Genomic DNA, 27,469 nt, shown 5'->3' with positions numbered 1-27,469 from the left:
ACACAATTAGTCTATATATATTGTGAGTGTTTTTAATTTGTTTGTTTCCCATACTTATAGTAGCATTTTCACAATAAAAGTTATATTTTAACCATCATCCTTCACTTCCCTCCATATGTCACAAATCTAACTGCTAAGAATAACTAATATCCATTTTATAATAGCTTACCACTTTATATTAACATACAGCTTTTAAGTGCTATATGTGTATTCTCCTTTGGGTGTTTCTTCAACCCACCATAATTCTTTTTCAAGTATTAATAATACACAGCACCACTTCACTCATACACTTTGTACTTACAAAGTTTTATATTAAATAATTATCTAAATATTTGAGTTACTAAGAGCTCTTTTACAAATACATACAACCAGTAGTGCCATTGGTTTTTTTGTTTGTTCTCAATCATAATGTTGGAGTTTCCTGTCCCTTTAATTTAATTACAAAGTAGTGATCCGAGGTCTACAAATCTGCAAAAGCTTGTATTTAGTATCACTTCTGCACGCTTTTGTAATAGAGAGTAACACTGCTTTGAATTCAGATAGGTGCATCTCCTGATTGGCTGAACACTATTTAAATATGTCAACATACATTTGTAATATTTATAATCTGCTTAAATCTATCTTGTTTGTTCATTTTTACAGTTCCGTGAGGCTGGTCAAGGGGGATTATGTAACCAGGCTATCATGCTGATTACCGATGGTGCAGTAGAAGATTATGAGCCAGTGTTTGAGAAATACAACTGGCCTGATAAAAAGGTTGGTTCTTAATACTATGATTGTGATTGGCTGATGGCTGTCACATGATGTAGTAGGAGGGAAAATAAAACTAACTTTGAAATTTATCAGAAAAAATCTATTACAAATGTGAAATTCAAACTAAGTGCTTTTATATTTTCTTTTTATTATGCAATTATTGATGATGATATTTTACTGTGTTTAGTGGTACTTTAAACGTTATTATACAATATGAATGAATTGAATGGAAAAAGTCCAATTAACCTTACATTATTAGACTATATTGTTGATATACAAATCAGGGAGGAACAACAAGTACAATATGAAGTTTTTTAAACTGGGGGATATACCAGGTAAGTTGGCTACCACTCAGCTAGATTAAGAGTTTTGAGCACTATAGGAAATGAACGACCGCCACAAAAGCGGCGGTATTTAACCTCCCTATAGCACTGCTATTAGAGGTTTTGTAAAACCCGGCTTGCGCGGGTGATATGGTCGCGTTGAGCTACATACCTCACCCAAATGCAAGCGGTGTTTTGACGTGCTCGTGCACAATTTCCTCATAGACATCAATGGGGAGAGTTGGCTTAAAAAAAAGCCTAACACCTGTGATCAAGGAAACAAAAGCTCCGTAGCGCAGCCCCATTGATGTCTATGGGGACAAGAAATTTTTTACGTTTAAACCTAACACCCTAACATAAAAACCAAGTCTAAACACCCCTAATCTGCTGCCCCTAACATCGCTGCAACCTACATAATGTTATTAACCCCTAATCTGCTGCCCCTAACATCGCCGCCACCTAAATAAAACTATTAACCCCTAATCTGCCACTGCCGATATCGCCGCCACCTACATTACAGTTATTAACCCCTAATCTGCCGCCCCAAATGTCGCCACCACTATACTAAAGTAATTAACCCCATAAACCTCTGGCCTCCCACATCACTAACACTAAATAAATATATTAACCCCTAAACCTAACCTTAACCCTAACGTAACCCTAAGCATAACCCTAACCCTAACGTAACCCTAAGCCTAAATCTAACCCTAATCCCCCTAACTTAAATATAATTAAAATAAATCTAAATAAAACTTACAATTATTACCTAAATAATTCCTAAAACTAAACTAAATACCTATAAAATAAAACCTAAGATAGCTACAATATAACTAATAGTTATATTGTAGCTAGCTTAGGTTTTATTTTTATTTCACAGGTAAGTTTGTATTTATTTTAACTAGGTAGACTAGTTAGTAAATAGTTATTAACTATTTAATAACTACCTAGTTAAAATAAATACAAACTTACCTGTAAAATAAAACCTAACCTGCCTTGCACTAAAACCTAACATTACAATAAAATAAATTAAATTAATAAAATACAATTATCTAAATTAAGAAAAAAATAAACACTAAATTGCACAAAATAAAAAACTAAATTATCAAAAATAAAAACAAATTACTCCTAATATATTAGCCCTATCAAAATAAAAAAAGCCCACCCAAAAAAAAAAAAAAAATCTAGCCTACACTAAACTGCCAATGGCCCTTACAGTTTTCGAAGGCCGGACATCCATCCTCATCCAGTCTTCATCCAAGCGGGCAGAAGTCTTCATCCAGATGGCATCTTCTATCTTCATCCATCCAGCGCGGAGCGGGTCCATCTTCAAGACATCCGGCGCAGAGCATTCTCTTCTTCAGATGGTCGCTGAAGAATGAAGTTTCCCTTTAAGTGACGTCATCCAAGATGGCGTCCCTTACGTTCCGATTGGCTGATAGAATTCTATCAGCCAATAGGAATTAAAGGTGAAAACATCATATTGGCTGTTGCAATCAGCCAATAGGATTGAGCTTTCATCCTATTGGCTGATCCAATCAGCTAATAGGATTGAGCTTTCATCCTATTGGCTGATCCAATCTGCCAATAGGATTGAGCTTCAATTCTATTGGCTGATTGGAATAGCCAATATAATACAAGCTCAATCCTATAAGCTGATTGCAACAGCCAATAGGATTTTTTCACCTTTAATTCCTATTGGCTGATAGAATTCTATCAGCCAATCGGAATGTAAGGGACGCCATCTTGGATGACGTCAATTAAAGTGAAACTTCATTCTTCAGCGACCATCGGAAGAAGAGGATGCTCGGCGACGGATGTCTTGAAGATGGACCCGATCCACGCCGGATTGATGAAGATAGAAGATGCCGTCTGGATGAAGACTTCTGCCTGGTTCGATGAGGACTTCTGCCCGCTTGGATGAAGACTTCTGCCGCCTGGATGAGGATGGATGTCTGGTCTTCGAAAACTGTAAGTAGTTCGTCGGGGGTTAGTGTTAGTTTTTTTTAAGGGTTTATTGGATGGGTTTTATTTTTAGAGTAGGGTTTTGGACAATGTAAAAGAGCTAAATGCCCTTTTAAGGGCAATGTCCATCCAAATGCCCTTTTCAGGGCAATGGTTAGCTTAGGTTTATTTAGGTTTTTATTTGGGGGGTTTGGTTGTGTGGGTGGTGGGTTTTACTGTTGGGGGGTTGTTTGTATTTTTTTTTACAGGTAAAAGAGATGATTTCTTTGGGGCAATGCCCTGCAAAAAGCCTTTTTAAGGGCTATTGGCAGTTTAGTGTAGGCTAGTTTTTTTTTAATTTTGATAGCTCTATTAGATTAGGAGTAATTCGTTTTTGTTTTTGATAATTTTGTTTTTTATTTGGTGTAATTTAGTGTTTATTTTTTTTGTAATTTAGATAATTGTATTTTATTAATTACATTTTTTTATTTTATTGTAATGTTAGGCAGGTTAGGTTTTATTTTACAGGTAACTTTGTATTCATTTTAACTAGGTAGTTAGTAAATAGTTAATAACTATTTACTAACTAGTCTACCTAGTTAAAATAAATAAAAACGTACCTGTGAAATAAAAATAAAACCTAAGCTAGCTACAATGTAACTATTAGTTATATTGTAGCTAGCTTAGGTTTTATTTTACAGGTAAGTATGTATTTAGTTTTAAATAGGTTATTTAGGTAATAATTGTAAGTTTTATTTAGTTTTATTTTAAGTTAGGGGGTGTTAGGGTTAGGTTAGGGTTAGACTTAGGCTTAGGGTTACCATAGGGTTAGGGTTAGGTTTTGGGGTTAATATATTTATGTAGTGATGCGGGAGGGCTGCAGATTAGGAGTTAATAATATTTAACTAGTGTTTGTGATGAGGGTGGCGGTTTAGGGATTAATACATTTATTATAGTGACAACGATGTCCGGCAGCGGCGGAATAGGGGTTAATACATTTTTTAAGTGGCGGCGATGTCCGGAGCGGAAGATTAGGGGTTAATAATTTTATTTTAATGTTTGCGATGCAGGAGGGCCTCGGTTTAGGAGTTAATAGGTAGTTTATAGGTGTTAGTGTACTTTTTAACACTTTAGTTATGAGTTTTATGCTACAGCTTTGAAACGTAAAACTCATAACTACTGACTTTAGATGGCGGTACGAATCTTGTGGTTATAGAGTCTACCGCTCACTTTTTTGCCTTCCAGGCAAACTCGTAATACCGGCGCTATGAAAGTCCTATTGAAAAAGGACTTTTTTAAAAGTGCGGTACTGACGTTGCGTGACAGCCAAAAAGGTGTGCGGTACACCTATACCTGCTAGACTTGTAATAGCGGCATTAGGGAAAAAGCATCATTATGAAGCATAACGATGCTTTTTCACTCATAACGCAAAACTTGTAATCTAGCTGTTTGTTAATTATATTACCCTTAGTGGGTCCCACTCCAATAGAACTCTGCATTTAGGAAGAAATATAAGTTGCCCACTTTAATGTAATATGTTTTTTCCTATTGTAATATTTTTGTTACCAATTGTTTCCATTCAATAATGGAAGGGCACTTTGTCTGCTTCCACTAGCGTGGGAGAAATATTGTGCTTTTCCATTTACATATTGTGGTTTAAATGTAAATATTATACATTTTGATGCCAGGATCATGATGTGATGTTTAAATGGACAGCAAATGAAAGAAATCCGTGATATCTAAGGGCACAATTTAAACATGTTAATAATTTTTGTATGAGTTAACGCTTTTTATTTTTTAAATGAACAGAAAGTACAATACTGATGTGTATGATAACTCGATGATACCAAAACTCTCTAGTTGTTGGTGGGCAATAGCCTAGATTCACTAAAACCCATTTATAAAACTAAAATCTTGCTGCAACATTGCAACTCAAAAACTGCATTAATTAAAGACATTAGTACCGGTCCCTTGTTGCAGCCACAAGTGGCGGGGGATTTTGTATTAGAATGAATGATGCAGCATTTATCTCGTAAATGTTCATAGAACAATCCTACTGTGAAGGATACCAGCATCACTGAAATTCTCTCAAAACACTACAGAACAATTTATTAAAAAACTTGGAAAAACATCCTTAATAAATCAATCCACTCACATGTGCGCAGAAGAAAAAAGTATAAAGAATTAAAGACAACCTCATCAACTTTGAATGACAAATGACCACAAGACATTATACTTCACAGGGACAACAGAGTGTTTATTAATTCTGCATGCTTTGTGTTTGTGTAAAAATCCTGACCACGTCACAGAATGCCTACATTCAGTCCTTCATTTCTGTCTGCAAGGTCTCCGACACCTCTCGTTCTATCCAGCAAGGCTGCTTTTATATACCAAAAAAGACGTGAATATTTTAAACTTACATTGCCTGTTTTTTTACTGCTTAGCAATAGGTTGTGATTTGATATATGAGCTATCATGCAACTAAAAATAAATGGTGGGAACACTCACTAACTAATCTGCAAAAAATATAGGTCACGCGATGCTCTGTGAATTTTGAAAAATGATCCTGTCTTCACAATCTCAAGAGCATCTATGACTCTAGCCCAATGACAAGAATTAAAACAAGTTGGTGTTTTTCAGTACAGGGACATTTATTTATTTAAAAAAAATAAAAATATATATATATATATATATAATGCTGCAAATGTTTGTTTTTTTATGTAACAAGAACGCATGTTCCTTGAACATCCCTTTCTACATTTTAATTTGTTGTTTATAAAACTAGACAGATGAGATAATCTTTGTATCAATTGCTTGGTAGGGTTATTGTCCTGTGAAAGGATATTTTCTGACGATAAGGGAGTGCTGTCATTAATCTCTCTATTTGATACAACGGAACATTTGTTATCTAAAGAGGCTAGAGTCCAATGGGGCATATGGACATTTGACAGATATATCAAATCTAACATGATACCCAGAGGCCTACAAAGTTTCCTATGTTGGAGGTGGACCATAAAGATACAGATTTTATAGAGGCCTGGAATTAGGTCCTGTCAGAATGCTCATCTAGATTGATGTTACTGTTGATAGATTATAAGACCAAACTGTTAATAGACATTAGGAAAGAAATTGAGCAAGTACAATGTGAAATGAACAAAAGAAGCAGTGATGTGGACTTTGCTAGATTTGACAGTCTATTGATGGGTACTTTAGCTACTAATAAGTCAGAAATAATGGAAAATAAACATAAGAAATATATCAGAGACAAAGCAGATTACATTAACAAAACTGTATACATATGGAACATATGGAACAGAAAACAACGTTCCTTAAACAGACGTAAAACACAAACCAATAACACTAAAAGTGATACCAATAAGAACAAAAATAAAAACAAGAATAACAAAAATGGTAACAAAGGACATTATACACACAGGGGTAGCAACAGTATCCTTTTCGGATAGTGAGGTTGTCTACAGTATGCTATGGCAGGGTAGTTCCCATTGTACCAGTCAAATAGAAATAGAAGTAGTAATATTCTATTAATTGAAATTGCATTTATTATATGTATATAACATTCTAAAATCAACTGAAATTGTATATATTGTATATTATTGTATAGGTTTCACGTTGTTCACTGGATCAGCTTTCCAAATACTACGAAGGTTTATCATATATGTTTCAGATTTATGATCCAGGTTAGACTATCAACAACAGAATAGACGTACATTCTGTATACAATCCTGCTTATGCAGGTAATTTGGGTATTGCCATGGATACAGGTGTTTCTGGTTAGGTGCACTTTCTACAAACCAATCAGGTAGTTTTAACACGTTTTTAAACAAAGTACACATGAAAGGCTATGATTATGGCATACAGCCGAAACGCATAAGACGACTGTGCTACGCATTTTTCCAGTTTTTTTTAAGGGTGACTGTTGTCATTATCATTTTTACTATGCTCAATAAAAGCTCATTTTTATTTTAGAGTATCTTTTTCTTTTTCTTCATTTTTATTGTTCCATTTAACTGATCTTTCCTTATAAAGGGATATCAACAAATTCTGTCTTAAATTGACAAGAAAATCAAAATGAAAGTTGTAGTATTCAGAGTGCAATTAAAAAAATCTTTCCAATGTATATATATTCCCAAATTTACCTCTTTCTATTGATATGATTTCTTTAAACATAGCTCCTTTCAATGACTTAATTCGAAGCTCAGAAGTGTGCACGTGTCAGCAGTATATGGCCTAGATTTAGAGTTGGGCGGTAGCCATCAAAACCAGCGTTAGAGGCTCCTAACGTTGGTTTTTACCGCCCTCTGGTAGTTGGAGCCAGTCATTAAAGGGTCTAACGCTCACTTTCCAACCGCGACTTTTCCATACCGCAGATCCCCTTACGTCAATTGCGTATCCTATCTTTTCAATGGGATCTTTCTAACGCCGGTATTTAGAGTCGTGGCTGAAGTGAGCGTTAGAAATCTAACGACAAAACTCCAGCCGCAGAAAAAAGTCAGTAGTTAAGAGCTTTCTGGGCTAACGCCGGTTTATAAAGCTCTTAACTACTGTGCTCTAAAGTACACTAACACCCATAAACTACCTATGTACCCCTAAACCGAGGTCCCCCCACATCGCCGCCACTCTATTAAAATTTTTTAACCCCTAATCTGCCGACCGCACACCGCTGCCACCTACATTATCCCTATGAACCCCTAATCTTCTGCCCCTAACACAGCCGACCCCTATATTATATTTATTAACCCCTAATCTGCCCCCCTCAGCGTCGCCTCCACCTGCCTACACTTATTAACCCCTAATCTGCCGAGCGGACCGCACCGCTACTATAATAAAGTTATTAACCCCTAATCCGCCTCACTCCCGCCTCAATAACCCTATAATAAATAGTATTAACCCATAATCTGCCCTCCCTAACATCGCCGACACCTAACTTCAATTATTAACCCCTAATCTGCCGACCGAATCTCGCTGCTACTGTAATAAATGGATTAACCCCTAAAGCTAAGTCTAACACTAACACCCCCTAAGTTAAATATAATTTAAATCTAACAAAATAAATTAACTCTTATTAAATAAATTATTCCTATTTAAAGCTAAATACTTACCTGTAAAATAAACCCTAATATAGCTACAATATAAATTATAATTATATCATAGCTATTTTAGGATTTATATTTATTTTACAGGTAACTTTGTATTTATTTTAACCAGGTACAATAGCTATTAAATAGTTAAGAACTATTTAATAGCTAAAATAGGATTCTATCAGCCAATCGGAATTAAGGTAGGAAAATTCTGATTGGCTGATGGAATCAGCCAATCAGATTGAGCTCGCATTTTATTGGCTGATCGGAACAGCCAATAGAATGCAAGCTCAATTTGATTGGCTGATCGGATCAGCCAATCAGATTGAACTTGAATCTGATTGGCTGATTCCATCAGCCAATCAGAATTTTCTACCTTAATTCCGATTGGCTGATAGAATCCTATCAGCCAATCGGAATTCGACGGACGACATCTTGGATGACGTCATTTAAAGGAACCGTCATTCGGCTAGTAGGCGTCGTTAGAAGAGGATGGATCCGCGTCGGCTGGGAAGAAGATGGCTCTGCTCCGCTCCGCTCCGGAAGAAAGAAGATTGAAGATGCTGCTTGATAGAAGACTTCATCCCGATGATGGACTTCCGACTTCAGCCCGATGATGGATTTCTTCAGCCGCCGCTTGGATCCAGACTTCAGCCCGAGGATGGACGTCACTCTTCAGCCCCCCGCTTGAGCTTGGATCAACACTTCCGAGGCTTGGATCAAGACTTCCGAGGACGGATCGGTGAACCTGGCATGTTGAAGATAAGGTAGGAAGATCTTCAGGGGCTTAGTGTTAGGTTTATTTAAGGGGGGTTTGGGTTAGATTAGGGGTATGTGGGTGGTAGGTTGTAATGTTGGGGGGGGGTATTGTATGTGTTTTTTTTACAGGCAAAAGAGCTGAATTCTTTGGGGCATGCCCCGCAAAGGGCCCTGTTCAGGGCTGGTAAGGTAAAAGAGCTTTGAACTTTTTAAATTTAGAATAGGGTAGGGCATTTTTTTTATTTTGGGGGGCTTTGTTATTTTATTAGGGGGCTTAGAGTAGGTGTAATTAGTTTAAAATTGTTGTAATATTTTTCTAATGTTTGTAAATATTTTTTTATTTTTTGTAACTTAGTTCTTTTTTATTTTTTGTACTTTAGTTAGTTTATTTCATTGTATTTATTTGAAGATATTGTATTTAATTAATTTATTGATAGTGTAGTGTTAGGTTTAATTGTAGATAATTGTAGGTATTTTATTTAATTAATTTATTAATAGTGTAGTGTTAGGTTTAATTGTAACTTAGGTTAGGATTTATTTTACAGGTAATTTTGTAATTATTTTAACTATTTTAGCTATTAAATAGTTCTTAACTATTTAATAGCTATTGTACCTGGTTAAAATAAATACAAAGTTACCTGTAAAATAAATATAAATCCTAAAATAGCTGTAATATAATTATAATTTATATTGTAGCTATATTAGGGTTTATTTTACAGGTAAGTATTTAGCTTTAAATAGGAATAATTTATTTAATAAGAGTTAATTTATTTCGTTAGATTTAAATTATATTTAACTTAGGGGGGTGTTGGTGTTAGGGTTAGACTTAGCTTTAGGGGATAATCCATTTATTACAGTAGCGGCGAGATTCGGTCGGCAGATTAGGGGTTAATAATTGAAGTTAGGTGTCGGCGATGTTAGGGAGGGCAGATTAGGGGTTAAAACTATTTATTATAGGGTTATTGAGGCGGAAGTGAGGCGGATTAGGGGTTAATAACTTTATTATAGTAGCGGTGCGGTCCGCTCGGCAGATTAGGGGTTAATAAGTGTAGGCAGCTGGAGGCGACATTGAGGGGGGCAGATTAGGGGTTAATAAATATAATATAGGGGTCGGCGGTGTTAGGCGCAGCAGATTAGGGGTACATAGCTATAATGTAGGTGGCAGCGGTGTACGGAGCGGCAGATTAGGGGTTAATAATAATATGCAGGGGTCAGCGATAGCGGGGGCGGCAGATTAGGGGTTAATAAGTGTAAGGTTAGGGGTGTTTAGACTCGGGGTACATGTTAGAGTGTTAGGTGCAGACGTAGGAAGTGTTTCCCCATAGCAAACAATGGGGCTGCGTTAGGAGCTGAACGCTGCTTTTTTGCAGGTGTTAGGTTTTTTTTCAGCTCAAACTGCCCCATTGTTTTCTATGGGGATATCGTGCACGAGCACGTTTTTGAAGCTGGCCGCGTCCGTAAGCACCGCTGGTATCTAGAGTTCCAGTGGCGTTAAATTATGCTCTACGCTCCCTTTTTGGAGCCTAACGCACTGAAAACCCAGCCATTCTGTGAACTTTAAATACCAGCGGTATTTAAAAGGTGCGGGAGAAAAAAAGCATGCGTAGCTAACGCACCCCTTTGGCCGCCAAACTTTAAATCTAGCCGTATGGCAGTAATGTTTGCAACAATGCATTTCATTGTTACAATTATTGTTGAAAATGTTGTCATGGAAAGTTTCATTTCAATTTCCATAAAAAATAAACATTAACCCTTTGAGTGCTAAGCACTTTCCCACCTGTGTGCTAAGCACATTTGAGGGTTTTTTACATTTCACATTTTTTAAAATATTTATTTTTTACTTTTTTTCTTTTCTTTTCAGATCCCCAAGACTTATACCGTTGGAAAGGTTAGGCGATTACCTTTCCAATGGTGGGTCTTGGGGGTCTGTAGCTGCTTAGATGCCTGAGATACAGGCTCCTAAGCAGCATGCCCCCTTTCCCTATATTGTCCTTTGTCATTTTTAAATAAAGTTGCGCTGTGACGTCATTACGCATGACGTCACCGCGCAAAACGGAAAGCCCCGGCGAAGCCTGTCACTCTACAGGCACGATCGCCGGGGTAGGAGCGGGTGGGAGCCCCCAGATCTCCCTCAAGGTGGGAGAGTGCTAGCGACGGCTCTGAGCCATCGTTAGCACCTGAGTGAGAAACTCTGCGATGGCTCAGAGCCGTCGTTAGCACTCAAGGGGTTAATTATATATTTTGCCTGATTTGCTGTAAAATGCCTCTAAAATTGTCCTTATTCCATGCTCCCTAGAAAGACCGGTGTTCTGTGAAGGGACCTAACTTTTCAAAAGAGCGAACCATGTCACTTCCTGTGACGTTTCATCAGCTGTTGCTCTCATTTTGACCCTAATACGCATGCGTGCCAGCGTCTTCACATTCCTGGCCGCATACATCACGGTAAAACTATTTAGACTTGTGAAATTCTGAAACCATTGTATAGCGCATGCGTGGGCTTTTCTATCACAAATGGGGGTGTTTTATGGAACGATGTTTTTTTAACACTGTGGGCTCCATGTACGAAGCAGCGAAAGCTGCTCCGGAGCCTTTGCGGGGCAGGTTCGCATATGCGAGCCTGCTTCCCGCAATGTAAGAAGCAGCGGTCCTTCCTACACCCTACGCCACCTCTTAGGTGGCGAAGCAAAATCACCGAGAGCTCGCTCGCTCTCGGTGATTGACAGCCCCTTCAGTCGCGTGATTGGTCGCGCGACTGAAGGGGCGGGCATTACACACTCCGCTGAGTGTGTAATGGTACATACGGGCAAGCGGATCAATAGATCCGCTGCCCGTGTGTAGCGGAGGCGGGCGGACAGCTTCGCGAGTTAAGAAGCTGTCCGCCCGCCTCTTTGTACATGGAGCCCTTAATGTGAATTATGGTGTGAAACAGAAATAAATGTATATTTATTTAAAAATATTTATTTATATATAACCTCAAACATGGAACAATGTTTATTTGTCCCTGCATGACAAACAGCCACTTGGATATCATCACTGCATATCGTATTTTACAGTAAACATAAAGTCAAGTGCTTTGAATATTTGTATGCATTTGAAGTTATATATAAATAAATATTTTTAAATAAGTATACATTTATTTCTGTTTTACACCATAATGCACATACAGTGTTGAATAAACATCGTTCAATAAAACACCCTCATTTGTGATAGAAAAGCCCACGCATGCGCTATACAATGGTTTCAGAATTTCACAAGTCTAGATAGTTTTACCGTGACGTATGCGGCCAGGAATGTAATGAAGCTGGCACGCATGCGTATTAGGGGCAAAATGAGAGCAACAGCTGATGAAACGTCACAGGAAGTGACATGGTTCGCTCTTTTACAAAGTTTGGTCCCTTCACAGAACACCGTCACTTCACAATGCAAATTGCTGAATCTGCTACTTACTATACAGTGCTTGCTCAGGGCAGTGAACAAACTCATTTACAGCTAATTGTTAGCAGTCGAGAGATAAGATACATTAGTAACAAGGGTTTCCAAGTAGTTTTTATTATTTGCAAAAATTACTTTAATATCCCTTTTAATAGGGATTATTACATAAACAAAAATTTTACCTACCTCTACACTGTGTCGGTCTACCAGGTCACTTCCTTTCTTGAGTATACACAGAACTTAGTTGTAATGAAATATAGATTCCCAATCCTTTTATTCCTGATTTCTGGAAAAAGAAACCATTCTAAAACCATTGTTTTGGTAAAGCAGCTTTTCTCATACATTTCAATAAATAAAAATGACACTATAACCCACTAATTTGGTTTTCATGGGAAGAAAACATTTACTTTGACTGGGGAAACCAAATGACGTCCTGAATTTTCAATAGGGAGCGTCAGGACACTTATTAGAGTCGTGTTTGTTTGCTGATCTATCCTGTGGAGATGTCACATTCACGATTTTTACAAATCAGCCCTAACACAGGGCTCTATTTCAGTCCTTCACAAGAGCTATTTGATTTGGATTTCAAAGCAAACAACATTCCAATATGTACTAAAAACAAATTTTTGCTTAGTTTTTTAATGTGTTCCCACTGGAAAAACTGTCATATACTTTTCATTGAGATGTTGTACTAGCAGTATTCAGTCCATCACAAAAGACTTTCCGAACTACCTTCCCCATGATTTTTTGAGCAACTGAATCCCTTGAGAAAACCTTTTGGCTTCATATCATGGGGCCGATTTATCAATGTCTGTCCGAAATGATACGCTGTAGCGTATCATGCCCGACAGACATCGCTTAATGGTGACAGCATATACTGGCAGCATTAAACATTGCACAAGCAGTTCTGGTGAACTGCTTGTGCAATGCCGCCCCTAGCAGGGGGTGTCAATCAACCTGAACATATAGGATCGGGCATATTGATGTCTGCAGCCTCAGAGGCAGCGAAACAGTTAAGGAGCAGAGGTCTTAAGACTGCTGCTTCATAACTGCGGTTTCCGGCAAGCCTGAAGGCTTGTGCGGAAACAGTGGCATCTGGAGCCATTCAGCCCGTAATCTGCCCCCATGTCTTAAAACACATGTTTTTTAGGGGTAGACAATGCTGTGCATGCTCAGGTTACATTTCAAAAAACACAATAAGTTCTTGTTTTAAACACACTTTTAAACCACATAAAACATGTTCACAAATAAAATATGATTATGTAAATTCACAATTTGTTGGGTGTTATAAGAATGTTAATTAAAATGAAGTAACACACCATAATACCTTAAAGATTCATGTGGCACAGGTTAAGGTAACTCTTCCAAAAGAATAACTCACTAACCTATTCTACTGATCATTTTGGAATACTCACCATGTTTCCCACCAGGGTCTGGACTTTGCAGTAGATCATTTGTTATTCCAGTCTGCATGTCTTCGTTCCTTTGTAACTACTCATGTGCCATGTAAGTAAAATGTAATCTTTATTTTTATGATCATTCATCAGGTCCGGATTTTCACGTATCTCATTGGGAGAGAGGTGACTTTTGCTGAGAATGTCAAATGGATTGCATGCAACAACAAAGGTATTAAACTACAAGAAGCAAAAACCTCATAGTATATTTTGATATGGGCAATTTTATTACCATGATAATGTTGTAATAGCTAGAATTTGTGTGTTACATTGCAGTACAAAGTATTATGTGCTATCACCACCTTAACAGTGGGCACCCCTCATTGCAAGGCCCCCCACCTAAAATCACCCTTAAAAAGACATGAAACCCCAAAAAATGATTTCATGATTCAGATAGAGCATGTCATTTTAAACAAGTTTCCAATTTACTTCTATGATATAATTTGCTTAGTTGGGTTTGTATAATTTGTTAAAAAGGATAAATAGGTACCCTCAGGAGCTAGGAACAAGATGCTGATTGGTGGCTGCACATGTATGCCTCTTGCCATTGGTTTACCAATGTGTTCAGCTAGCTCCCAGTAGTGTATTGCTGCTCCTTCATCAAAGATTATTAAGAGAATGAAACAAAATTGATAATAGAAGTGAATTAGAAAGTTGTTTAAAATTGTATGTTCTATCTGAATCATGTTTAAATTAAGCGAAGATCTTCCAACTTAAAGCACCCCTCCACTAAGACTCCCACAAAAATACTAAAAGGTACAATGAAAAACAGTGAGATACCTGTACACTAATTTAGCTACATGCATGAAACACAACACTTTATTTTTTAACCTATGACATGTTATATTAAATCAAGCACTGCTGATTGGGTGAGGCCAAGCCCTCATGTAGCTCTAAGCACAATTTGTTTCTGTCGCCTTGTGATCAAGCCCATAGTGTGTCTGTCAACAGTACTGTGATTTTCCACTGCATATGTGACAATACATCTTTTAAAAGTACAGTGATAGCACAAATCTTTATTTTGTCCTTCTATTGAAATAAACATCTCAGCAAATATGTTTGATTTAAGAAAATGCTCTAGACATTGTATTTGTTTTCAACTGTTAACTCATTTGGGGTATAGACTTGGCTAGGTATCTCATTAACACATAATGCCATACAAAAACTAATCAGATATGATAAGAAAAGTAAATTGGAAACTTTTTTTATAATTGTATTCTCTCTCTGAATCACAAAATATTTTTGGGGGGTTTAATATCCTTTTAATATCTCTAATCCCATTTATCAATTACCACTAAACTTTTATATTTTATGCACATTCGCTTAGATTACGAGTTTTGCGCTAAACAGGGTGCGAAAATAACGCCAAACAAGTTGCGTTATTTCACTCTACATATCGCTGCCATTACGAGTGACTGAAAAGCCTGCTTGTGCTGTGCGTTATGGTGCGTTAAGCTCAGTTTAAACCTAACACCCTAATATAAACCCCTAGGGGTCAATTTATCAAATACGCTTGAATTCTGCGTCCTATTTGTCGCAAGATTGATCCGCCATAGTTATCAAAGCGTCAAGATCAGCAAATTTTGAAATTTGTGACGTAAAATACGATCCCGCGATCTCAATCCTACGCAGATCGATCTTGCGTCATTACAGATGTTTCGAATTCACATTCCACTCTATTTGACACTTTTCCCAATTTATCAAACATTTAACAGGTACGCTGCGTCGGAATAGTTTTTAATCCGCTACCCTTTAGGTCGCGGATGCCATAGAACTCAATGGGAGTCTGAAAACACAGAAAGCTTATGTTCGATGCTGCAAGAGAATTAAGTATATTACATAATAAAAGTAAATTAGAAACTCAAATTGTAAACCCTTTCTAAATCAAAAAATATTATTGCTCCACATTTGGTGCACTAGTTGATATAGGGATAAAAATGAAAACTTAATAAATTACTACTTATGGATTATGTTACAACTTTGTCTCTCATTACAAAGCAAGGGGACAATATTATTTCTCCAAATTTTTTGAAAAGTTTTGTCCCAAACTTGTCACACTAATAGATATAGAGATAAAAATGAAATAAATATACAACATAATATAGCTAACTTCCTTTTTATTTTTTTTGAAAAATGTATTTGCACCATGTTTAAGCCATGTAATACAAGTCCCACTCTCCACTTTGCGCCAAATTTGACGCAACACTTTTCGCACCAATTATGACACAAACTCCTAAACAACCCACACACTAGTGAATTTTTCAACCACTTTTGATTGGAATATGCATAATCACATGATTTATGACGTCAGCCAATCTGATTCAAATATACATTTTAAACTATCACTAACAAATCAAATTGCTCGATACTTGTGTCATTGATCACTCATCAGAACTTGTAAGTGCAATTTGTTACATTGTGTATTATACTTTGAAAGTATGTACAGTATATGTGAATTTACAATTAAAGATAAACATTGATGCTGACATTAGGACACACAGTGTAATATTTTAGACAAGGATTTTAAAATTCGAATTGATGTTTGATTCAATATAATCTTAAGCTGATAGCTCAAAGGGATAGCCCACCTAACATTAAACTGTCATGATACAGATACAGCAGAAATGACCTCTTTACTGTCATGCTATTTTCAGTGTATTTCTTCCTTCTCTTGAATTTCTTTTTTCAGTAAGAAATGTCATTTTATATGCCAGCCCATTTTATAACACCTGTGAAGGGGTGGTTTTTAAAACTAGATTGCAATCAGGAGGGGTTACACAGGTACAGAGAGAAAACTGGCCCAGCTCTTAAAATATCCATTGATTTCAAATAAATAAATATGATACCCTGATTACATGTTATATTTGCAATTATTCCTGCTCAGAATAATAATTCATTTACACTATATACATATAGTGGTATAAATAAACACAGAGATATGAAAGACAATATTGTTTAGAACAAAAAAAGGAATTTAGGGACATGTAAATATGTTTGCAAAATATTTCTGACATAACACACAAACACACACACACATATATATATATATATATATATATATATATATATTCAAGTATGTGAAAAGATATATGTACAAATTCTAGCATTTATAATCATTTATAAAAAAAAGTGATAAAAGCATATCATGACTTCTAGAAATACAAATACACATTAATTTATCTGAAAATATCATATAACATTTTTTGTATAACAAATAAATATAAAAATAACTTTGTATGAGATGTTTGTTGAGGTATAACTGTAGCTATTTCTTGGACATTAACAGTTGAAAAATAAAAGATTAGGTTTAGAGAAATGTGCTTGTTCATGGACAGTAATGAAATGGTATAAAGTTGTGAAAAACCTGAATAACCGCAACATCGATGACTGTTAGTTAACAACAGTCCGATGCTCTTCGCACCGTACTTGACACGCATTTCTTTGATGTTTTTTTTTTTATAAATAAGGGTACCATATTCAGATCCGCGTCAGCGATGTCTGGTGAGCGTATTGGCGCCGGCGAATGCACTGAGATTGACACTTTGATAAATTTACCCCCTAGTCTTAACACCCCTAATCCACCGCCCCCGACATCGCTGACACATAAATAAAGTTATTAACCCCTAATCCACTGATCCCGACATCGCCAACACTAATAAAAGCTATTAACTCTTAATCTGCCGCTCCCCGACATCGCCACCACTAAATTAAATTATTAACCCCTAAACCGCCACTCCCGACATCGCCGCCAATAAATAAAATGATTAACCCCTAGGGGGTGGAGCTAGCTCCGGAGCATCGAGGTCGCATAAGCATACAGCTCCGATAGAAAATAATATAAAATTAATAGTTTCAACCGATTGGCCCAACTTAACTTGCAGCCTGAAGTGTGACTACTTACAGAGACACCTATCACCTACCTAACCTTAGACCATCACTTCAAGGTGATGGCAGCTTTCAATCTCTGTGGATATCTTTGCGGAAGTGACCTGGAAGCCGCCATCTTATAATAGCCCACGCAGCAGTTAATAGACCTGGGATTGAAGGTGTGGAGTACCCCATATGCAGCATTGCAATAGCTACCTTGGTAGTGAAGATATAGACCCGCTTTGGACAGACAAAGAATAATTGTAAGCTGGGGCAAGATTCTCCTAGTATATGTGATGACTACTGCCGAATACATTGTGAACAAGCTGGGTACCTTGTTGGATGCATGCCAGGAGGCCTGTGAGAATGTGCTCAACCCAAGTAATACTGATATCCCAGCCGCCACCCTTATCATGTGCCCTGAAGTATGGTATAAAGGCTATAACGTTGCCTTGGGAGAGCCGTTACACATCGACCGGCAGAAACAGGGTATGTGGCCTACTATCGCTACACGGAGTGACCTGACCACATGCAATGCGACTGATTCTGGAGAACAGGCGCCCGACTATACAGCACGCAGAACTAAATATACGATAGATGAATATGGCGATTTATTGGAAGTCTTAGCGTGCCTACCTGCCATATATATATTATAGGGGAAAGGCCTATACTGCGAGATCATCTTCAGTCCGATACATGTTTGGCTAACAACTGAAGAAGTCAAAACCAAGAGCCTACCTGAAGTGGAAAACCGTGACAAAATGGATTCACTAATAAAAAGTTTGGTGAGCTATTCTGCACAGCTCTTCTTTTATTCCAGAGTAGGTTAGACATGAGATCCCCATATACGTGAATATTTCTGGACTCTACATCTCTAGAACTCTTGCCTTTAGCTAAAAAGCTCCATACTTAAAAATATTGAAGTTGTCCCTAAAAGACATTTCTTGCTAGCATGCCAATTAGCTAACATACTGTATGTTCTTTTTGTGTTGCGTTAGATATGTATATCGCAATGTGGATTTCTTGTATACCTATAGTACTGCTGGTGGTTTGATTAGACTCTTGTAGGGTTCAACTGGAATATATTTACATAGCATGCTAGCTTTGAATTGATACTCTAGTATGAATCCCTACAGACACATATGTTGCCTGATATGTTATTGTCAATACTGTTATATATATGTTATTTACCCTATCCATAGGCATTCATATATCTAGTTTTAGGTTACATAATGGGTTATAAGATGCGTCCCATTTGTTATGTTGCTACGGTTTGGGGAAGGATTGGTTGACCTATTTGCACTGCTGCAGCTATACAAGACTGGCTAATTGTGTGGTTGTCAGTTTATGGGGAGCACCTTAAAATATATTACATACTTATATATCACCTTATAACATATGTTTACTTACATATACGGCGGGTTTATGTCTGGCAGGAAGTGCATGTATTGAAACAATTCTTGATAGTGATTGGAATGTTGCTGTGCTATCTGCGGCCGAGATGACACAGCCTGGATTTAAATCTAATTAAATCATAGGAACACCTATCAAATGGAAACCTCCACCTGCCTTAGACTTATAGTTCCCCTTAAGTGCTATATATTTTGAACATTACCCCCAAATCAAGTGTGATAGGGGTACCTCCCCATAAATCCATAAGTCTAGTAGTGATGTTGCAGCTAAGCCCACTATACTTTTTTTGTACCTGTTGACTCTACAAGTTTAGTTCTACTAAGTTGGAAGCACCTCCCGTTAAGGCACAGAATTTCATGGGAGTTGTAAGTCGTCTTTATCATCGCAAGCTCCGCTCCCCCCCCCCCCACATAGTTTATCTGTTAAGCTATGGGACACAGATCCCTTGTTTAAATCCCTAAAATCTATATATGAGTGCTAACCCATAGAAGTTATTGATAAATCCTTCCCTATTCTTAAAATTAATAGGAGGTATTAACTCTATGGCATCTATTTATCAAAGCGTCGACTTTCTTGCATTCGTCGGCACCAATACGCTCGCCTAAGATCGCCTAACATCGCTGCCGCGGACCTGAATACGTTCTCCAAAATTATCAAAAAAGCTGTCAAAAAGCCATGCACCAAGTATGGCGCGATGAGCAGCGGACTGTTGTTAACTAACAGTCATCGATCTCGCTGCTCTTTGGCTTTTTTACAGCTTTCTTGGTACCCTGTCACTAAACACCCACACTATACTATACTGTTTACCCCCTATACCGCCGCTCCCGGACCCCGCCGCAACTCTAATAAATGTATTAACCCCTAAACCACCGCTCATGGACCTCGCCGCAACTAAATACAGGTGGCTCTCGGTTTACACCGGTTCAATTTGCGCCGTTTAAGAATAACAACCTTTTTTCTCCAACATAGGTGTGTCCGGTCCACGGCGTCATCCTTACTTGTGGGATATTCTCTTCCCCAACAGGAAATGGCAAAGAGCCCAGCAAAGCTGGTCACATGATCCCTCCTAGGCTCCGCCTACCCCAGTCATTCTCTTTGCCGTTGTACAGGCAACATCTCCACGGAGATGGCTTAGAGTTTTTTTAGTGTTTAACTGTAGTTTTTATTATTCAATCAAGAGTTTGTTATTTTAAAATAGTGCTGGTATGTACTATTTACTCTGAAACAGAAAAGAGATGAAGATTTCTGTTTGTAAGAGAAAATGATTTTAGCAACCGTTACTAAAATCCATGGCTGTTCCACACAGGACTGTTGAGAGGAATTAACTTCAGTTGGGGGAACAGTGAGCAGTCTTTTGCTGCTTGAGGTATGACACATTCTAACAAGACGATGTAATGCTGGAAGCTGTCATTTTCCCTATGGGATCCGGTAAGCCATTTTTATTCAGACAGTAAATAAGGGCTTCACAAGGGCTTATTAAGACTGTAGACATTTTCTGGGCTAAATCGATTCATATATACACATATTTAGCCTTGAGGAATCATTTAATCTGGGTATTTTTGTAAAATAATATCGGCAGGCACTGTTTTTAGACACCTTATTCTCTAGGGGCTTTCCCTAATCTTAGGCAGAGCCTCATTTTCGCGCCGGTATTGCGCACTTGTTTTTGAGAAGCATGACATGCAGTCGCATGTGTGAGGAGCTCTGATACATAGAAAAGACTTTCTGAAGGCGTCATTTGGTATCGTATTCCCCTTTGGGCTTGGTTGGGTCTCAGCAAAGCAGATACCAGGGACTGTAAAGGGGTTAAAGATAAAAACGGCTCCGGTTCCGTTATTTTAAGGGTTAAAGCTTCAAAATTTGGTGTGCAATACTTTTAAGGCTTTAAGACACTGTGGTGAAATTTTGGTGAATTTTGAACAATTCCTTCATACTTTTTCGCAATTGCAGTAATAAAGTGTGTTCAGTTTAAAATTTAAAGTGACAGTAACGGTTTTATTTTAAAACGTTTTTTGTACTTTGTTATCAAGTTTATGCCTGTTTAACATGTCTGAACTACCAGATAGACTGTGTTCTGAATGTGGGGAAGCCAAGGTTCCTTCTCATTTAAATAGATGTGATTTATGTGACACTGAAAATGATGCCCAAGATGATTCCTCAAGTGAGGGGAGTAAGCATGGTACTGCATCATTCCCTCCTTCGTCTACACCAGTCTTGCCCACTCAGGAGGCCCCTAGTACATCTAGCGCGCCAATACTCCTTACTATGCAACAATTAACGGCTGTACTGGATAATTCTATCAAAAACATTTTAGCCAAAATGCCCACTTATCAGCGTAAGCGCGACTGCTCTGTTTTAGATACTGAAGAGCATGAGGACGCTGATGATAATGGTTCTGAAATGCCCCTACACCAGTCTGAGGGGGCCAGGGAGGTTTTGTCTGAGGGAGAAATTTCAGATTCAGGGAAAATTTCTCAACAAGCTGAACCCGATGTGATTACATTTAAATTTAAGTTGGAACATCTCCGCGCTCTGCTTAAGGAGGTATTATCCACTCTGGATGATTGTGAGAATTTGATCATCCCAGAGAAACTATGTATAATGGACAAGTTCCTAGAGGTCCCGGGGCTCCCAGAAGCTTTTCCTATACCCAAGCGGGTGGCGGACATTGTAAATAAAGAATGGGAAAGGCCCGGTATACCTTTCGTCCCTCCCCCCATATTTAAAAAATTGTTTCCTATGGTCGACCCCAGAAAGGACTTATGGCAGACAGTCCCCAAGGTCGAGGGAGCGGTTTCTACTTTAAACAAACGCACCACTATACCCATAGAAGATAGTTGTGCTTTCAAAGATCCTATGGATAAAAAATTAGAAGGTTTGCTTAAAAAGATGTTTGTTCAGCAAGGTTACCTTCTACAACCAATTTCATGCATTGTCCCTGTCACTACAGCCGCGTGTTTCTGGTTCGATGAGCTAGTAAAGGCGATCGATAGTGATTCTCCTCCTTATGAGGAGATTATGGACAGAATCCGTGCTCTCAAATTGGCTAATTCTTTCACCCTAGACGCCACTTTGCAATTGGCTAGGTTAGCGGCGAAAAATTCTGGGTTTGCTATTGTGGCGCGCAGAGCGCTTTGGTTGAAATCTTGGTCAGCGGATGCGTCTTCCAAGAACAAACTACTTAACATTCCTTTCAAGGGGAAAACGCTGTTTGGCCCTGACTTGAAAGAGATTATCTCTGATATCACTGGGGGTAAGGGCCACGCCCTTCCTCAGGATAGGTCTTTCAAGGCCAAAAATAAACCTAATTTTCGTCCCTTTCGTAGAAACGGACCAGCCCCAAGTGCTACGTCCTCTAAGCAAGAGGGTAATACTTCTCAAGCCAAGCCAGCCTGGAGACCAATGCAAGGCTTGAACAAGGGAAAGCAGGCCAAGAAACCTGCCACTGCTACCAAGACAGCATGAAATGTTGGCCCCCGATCCGGGACCGGATCTGGTGGGGGGCAGACTCTCTCTCTTCGCTCAGGCTTGGGCAAGAGATGTTCTGGATCCTTGGGTACTAGAAATAGTCTCCCAAGGTTATCTTCTGGAATTCAAGGGGCTTCCCCCAAGGGGGAGGTTCCACAGGTCTCAATTGTCTTCAGACCACATAAAGAGACAGGCATTCTTACATTGTGTAGAAGACCTGTTAAAAATGGGAGTGATTCATCCTGTTCCATTAGGAGAACAAGGGATGGGGTTCTACTCCAATCTGTTCATAGTTCCCAAAAAAGAGGGAACGTTCAGACCAATCTTAGATCTCAAGATCTTAAACAAGTTTCTCAAGGTTCCATCGTTCAAAATGGAAACCATTCGAACAATTCTTCCTTCCATCCAGGAAGGTCAATTCATGACCACGGTGGATTTAAAGGATGCGTATCTACATATTCCTATCCACAAGGAACATCATCGGTTCCTAAGGTTCGCATTCCTGGACAAGCATTACCAGTTCGTGGCGCTTCCTTTCGGATTAGCCACTGCTCCAAGGATTTTCACAAAGGTACTAGGGTCCCTTCTAGCGGTACTAAGACCAAGGGGCATTGCAGTAGTTCCTTACTTGGACGACATTCTGATTCAAGCGTCGTCCCTTCCTCAAGCAAAGGCTCACACGGACATAGTCCTGGCCTTTCTCAGATCTCACGGATGGAAAGTGAACGTGGAAAAGAGTTCTCTATCTCCGTCGACAAGGGTTCCCTTCTTGGGAACAATAATAGACTCCTTCGAAATGAGGATTTTTCTGACAGAGGCCAGAAAAACAAAACTTCTAAACTCTTGTCAAACACTTCATTCCGTTCCTCTTCCTTCCATAGCGCAGTGCATGGAAGTAATAGGTTTGATGGTAGCGGCAATGGACATAGTTCCTTTTGCGCGCATTCATCTAAGACCATTACAACTGTGCATGCTCAGTCAGTGGAATGGGGACTATACAGACTTGTCTCCGAAGATACAAGTAAATCAGAGGACCAGAGACTCACTCCGTTGGTGGCTGTCCCTGGACAACCTGTCACAAGGGATGACCTTCCGCAGACCAGAGTGGGTCATTGTCACGACCGACGCCAGTCTGATGGGCTGAGGCGCGGTCTGGGGACCCCTGAAAGCTCAGGGTCTTTGGTCTCGGGAAGAATCTCTTCTACCGATAAATATTCTGGAACTGAGAGCGATATTCAATGCTCTCAAGGCTTGGCCTCAGCTAGCAAAGGCCAAGTTCATACGGTTTCAATCAGACAACATGACGACTGTTGCGTACATCAACCATCAGGGGGGAACAAGGAGTTCCCTGGCGATGGAAGAAGTGACCAAAATCATTCAATGGGCGGAGACTCACTCCTGCCACCTGTCTGCAATCCACATCCCAGGAGTGGAAAATTGGGAAGCGGATTTTCTGAGTCGTCAGACATTACATCCGGGGGAGTGGGAACTCCATCCGGAAATCTTTGCCCAAATTACTCAACTGTGGGGCATTCCAGACATGGATCTGATGGCCTCTCGTCAGAACTTCAAGGTTCCTTGCTACGGGTCCAGATCCAGGGATCCCAAGGCGACTCTAGTAGATGCACTAGTAGCACCTTGGACCTTCAAACTAGCTTATGTATTCCCGCCGTTTCCTCTCATCCCCAGGCTGGTAGCCAGGATCAATCAGGAGAGGGCGTCGGTGATCTTGATAGCTCCTGCGTGGCCACGCAGGACTTGGTATGCAGATCTGGTGAATATGTCATCGGCTCCACCATGGAAGCTACCTTTGAGACGAGACCTTCTTGTTCAAGGTCCGTTCGAACATCCGAATCTGGTCTCACTCCAGCTGACTGCTTGGAGATTGAACGCTTGATCTTATCAAAACGAGGGTTCTCAGATTCTGTTATTGATACTCTTGTTCAGGCCAGAAAGCCTGTAACTAGAAAAATTTACCACAAAATATGGAAAAAATATATCTGTTGGTGTGAATCTAAAGGATTCCCTTGGGACAAGGTAAAGATTCCTAAGATTCTATCCTTTCTTCAAGAAGGATTGGAGAAAGGATTATCTGCAAGTTCCTTGAAGGGACAGATTTCTGCCTTGTCTGTGTTACTTCACAAAAAGCTGGCAGCTGTGCCAGATGTTCAAGCCTTTGTTCAGGCTCTGGTTAGAATCAAGCCTGTTTACAAACCTTTGACTCCTCCTTGGAGTCTCAACTTAGTTCTTTCAGTTCTTCAGGGGGTTCCGTTTGAACCCTTACATTCCGTTGATATTAAGTTATTATCTTGGAAAGTTTTGTTTTTGGTTGCAATTTCTTCTGCTAGAAGAGTTTCAGAATTATCTGCTCTGCAGTGTTCTCCTCCTTATCTGGTGTTCCATGCAGATAAGGTGGTTTTACGTACTAAACCTGGTTTTCTTCCAAAAGTTGTTTCTAACAAAAACATTAACCAGGAGATAGTCGTGCCTTCTTTGTGTCCGAAACCAGTTTCGAAGAAGGAACGTTTGTTGCACAATTTGGATGTTGTTCGCGCTCTAAAATTCTATTTAGATGCTACAAAGGATTTTAGACAAACATCTTCCTTGTTTGTTGTTTATTCTGGTAAAAGGAGAGGTCAAAAAGCAACTTCTACCTCTCTCTCTTTTTGGATTAAAAGCATCATCAGATTGGCTTATGTGACTGCCGGACGGCAGCCTCCTGAAAGAATCACAGCTCATTCCACTAGGGCTGTGGCTTCCACATGGGCCTTCAAGAACGAGGCTTCTGTTGATCAGATATGTAGGGCAGCGACTTGGTCTTCACTGCACACTTTTACCAAATTTTACAAGTTTGATACTTTTGCTTCTTCTGAGGCTATTTTTGGGAGAAAGGTTTTGCAAGCCGTGGTGCCTTCCATTTAGGTGACCTGATTTGCTCCCTCCCTTCATCCGTGTCCTAAAGCTTTGGTATTGGTTCCCACAAGTAAGGATGACGCCGTGGACCGGACACACCTATGTTGGAGAAAACAGAATTTATGTTTACCTGATAAATTACTTTCTCCAACGGTGTGTCCGGTCCACGGCCCGCCCTGGTTTTTTAATCAGGTCTGATAATTTATTTTCTTTAACTACAGTCACCACGGTATCATATGGTTTCTCCTATGCAAATATTCCTCCTTAATGTCGGTCGAATGACTGGGGTAGGCGGAGCCTAGGAGGGATCATGTGACCAGCTTTGCTGGGCTCTTTGCCATTTCCTGTTGGGGAAGAGAATATCCCACAAGTAAGGATGACGCCGTGGACCGGACACACCGTTGGAGAAAGTAATTTATCAGGTAAACATAAATTCTGTTTTTCAGTCATGTGACTGCTATTGAAAGGCTTTGGAAAGCAAAGTGCACTAATTAAAATAGCCAGTAGTTGGAGCTGTCCGCTTGTTTTGCAGCAAAGTTATGCAACTTAACAGCCTTAAATTGATCTGTGTGCACAGAGCAGACATTAGCTATCGAGCAACAAGTTTTAGCAGCCACTTCCCTATTATCTTCCTGTCCAGCAACTTGAGCTGAGGGTGCCTAATTGCCTATTAATCACTGCAGATTGAAATGCATAGAATAGGTGCAGACCCAATATTATCTAACATGCTAACAATGTAGAGAACTGATTGCAGAAAAATGCAAGTAAAAAAAGTTTTTGTTTATTAAACTTAGTTTGATGATGATGCAGTCTGTTGTGTGATTATTTAAATAGGTGCAGTTAGCAAATGTTTTTGTTCATTAAACTTAGTTTGATGCTGATACAATCTATATTATTAGGTTTATAATGCTGTTTAGCATTTAAAGTCTTCATTTCAAAGCTTTAAAAATAATGTATTAGGTGTTACTTATGACAATTTTGAGAGGGGCCTGGAACCTAACCCCCTCACTTCCCATTGACTTACACTATAAACTGAGTTTCAATTTACAACGGTTTCGATTTACAACCATTCCTCCAGGAACCTAACCCCGGCATAAACCGAGGGCTACCTGTAAAGTGTTTAACCCCTAAACCGCCGCTCCCGGACCTTGCTGCAGCTAAATACAATTATTAACCCTTAAACCGCCACTCCCGGACCACGCCGCAACAAAATACAATTATTAACCCCTAAATCGCCACTCCCGGAGCCCACCGCCACCTACATTATACTTATTAACCCCTAATCTTCTGCCCCCTACACCGCCGCCACCTACATTATATTTATTAACCCTTAATCTGCCCCCAGACACCGCCGCCACCTACCTACATTTATTAACCCCTAATCTGCCGCCCCCAACGTCGCCGACACTATATTAAATTTATTAACCACTAAACCTAAGTCTAACCCTAACCCTAACTCCCCCTAACTTAAATATAATTTAAATAAATCTAAATAAATATTCGTAGCATTAAATAAATTATTCCTATTTAAAACTAAATACTTACCTATAAAATAAACCCTAAGATAGCTACAATATAACTAATAGTTACATTGTAGCTAGCTTAGGGTTTATTTTTATTTTACAGGCAACTTTGTATTTATTTTAACTAGGTACAATAGTTATTAAATAGTTATTAACTATTTAATAACTTCCTAGTTAAAATAAATACAAATATACCTGTAAAATAAAACCTAACCTACATTACAATTACACCTAACACTACAGGGAGTGCAGAATTATTAGGCAAATTAGTATTTTGACCACATCATCCTCTTTATGCATGTTGTCTTACTCCAAGCTGTATAGGCTCGAAAGCCTACTACCAATTAAGCATATTAGGTGATGTGCATCTCTGTAATGAGAAGGGGTGTGGTCTAATGACATCAACACCCTATATCAGGTGTGCATAATTATTAGGCAACTTCCTTTCCTTTGGCAAAATGGGTCAAAAGAAAGACTTGACAGGCTCAGAAAAGTCAAAAATAGTGAGATATCTTGCAGAGGGA

The 27,469-nt window shown here is 38.9% G+C and overlaps 1 protein-coding gene and 1 long non-coding RNA gene across 2 annotated transcripts in view; one reads left to right on the top strand and one right to left on the bottom strand.

Moving 5' to 3' along the window:
- CACNA2D4 (calcium voltage-gated channel auxiliary subunit alpha2delta 4) overlaps positions 1-27,469 on the top strand; it is a 1,345,448-nt gene that overhangs the window by 436,455 nt on the left and 881,524 nt on the right. Inside the window, exons 11-12 of the mRNA XM_053718853.1 lie at positions 643-756; positions 13,855-13,933. Of these exons, the coding sequence (XP_053574828.1) occupies positions 643-756; positions 13,855-13,933 (193 nt within the window). The remainder of the gene's footprint in view (positions 1-642; positions 757-13,854; positions 13,934-27,469) is intronic.
- The window catches only part of LOC128664141 (uncharacterized), a 326,605-nt gene that overhangs the window by 157,518 nt on the left and 141,618 nt on the right, over positions 1-27,469 (bottom strand). The window contains exon 2 of the long non-coding RNA XR_008402924.1: positions 12,494-12,593. This is a non-coding gene — a long non-coding RNA (uncharacterized LOC128664141). The remainder of the gene's footprint in view (positions 1-12,493; positions 12,594-27,469) is intronic.

This window comes from Bombina bombina, chromosome 6 (assembly GCF_027579735.1).
Source record: "Bombina bombina isolate aBomBom1 chromosome 6, aBomBom1.pri, whole genome shotgun sequence".
NCBI lineage: Eukaryota > Metazoa > Chordata > Amphibia > Anura > Bombinatoridae > Bombina > Bombina bombina.
The sequence above is the reverse complement of the archived record's forward strand: the minus strand, read 5'-3'. Positions and strand labels throughout refer to the sequence as shown.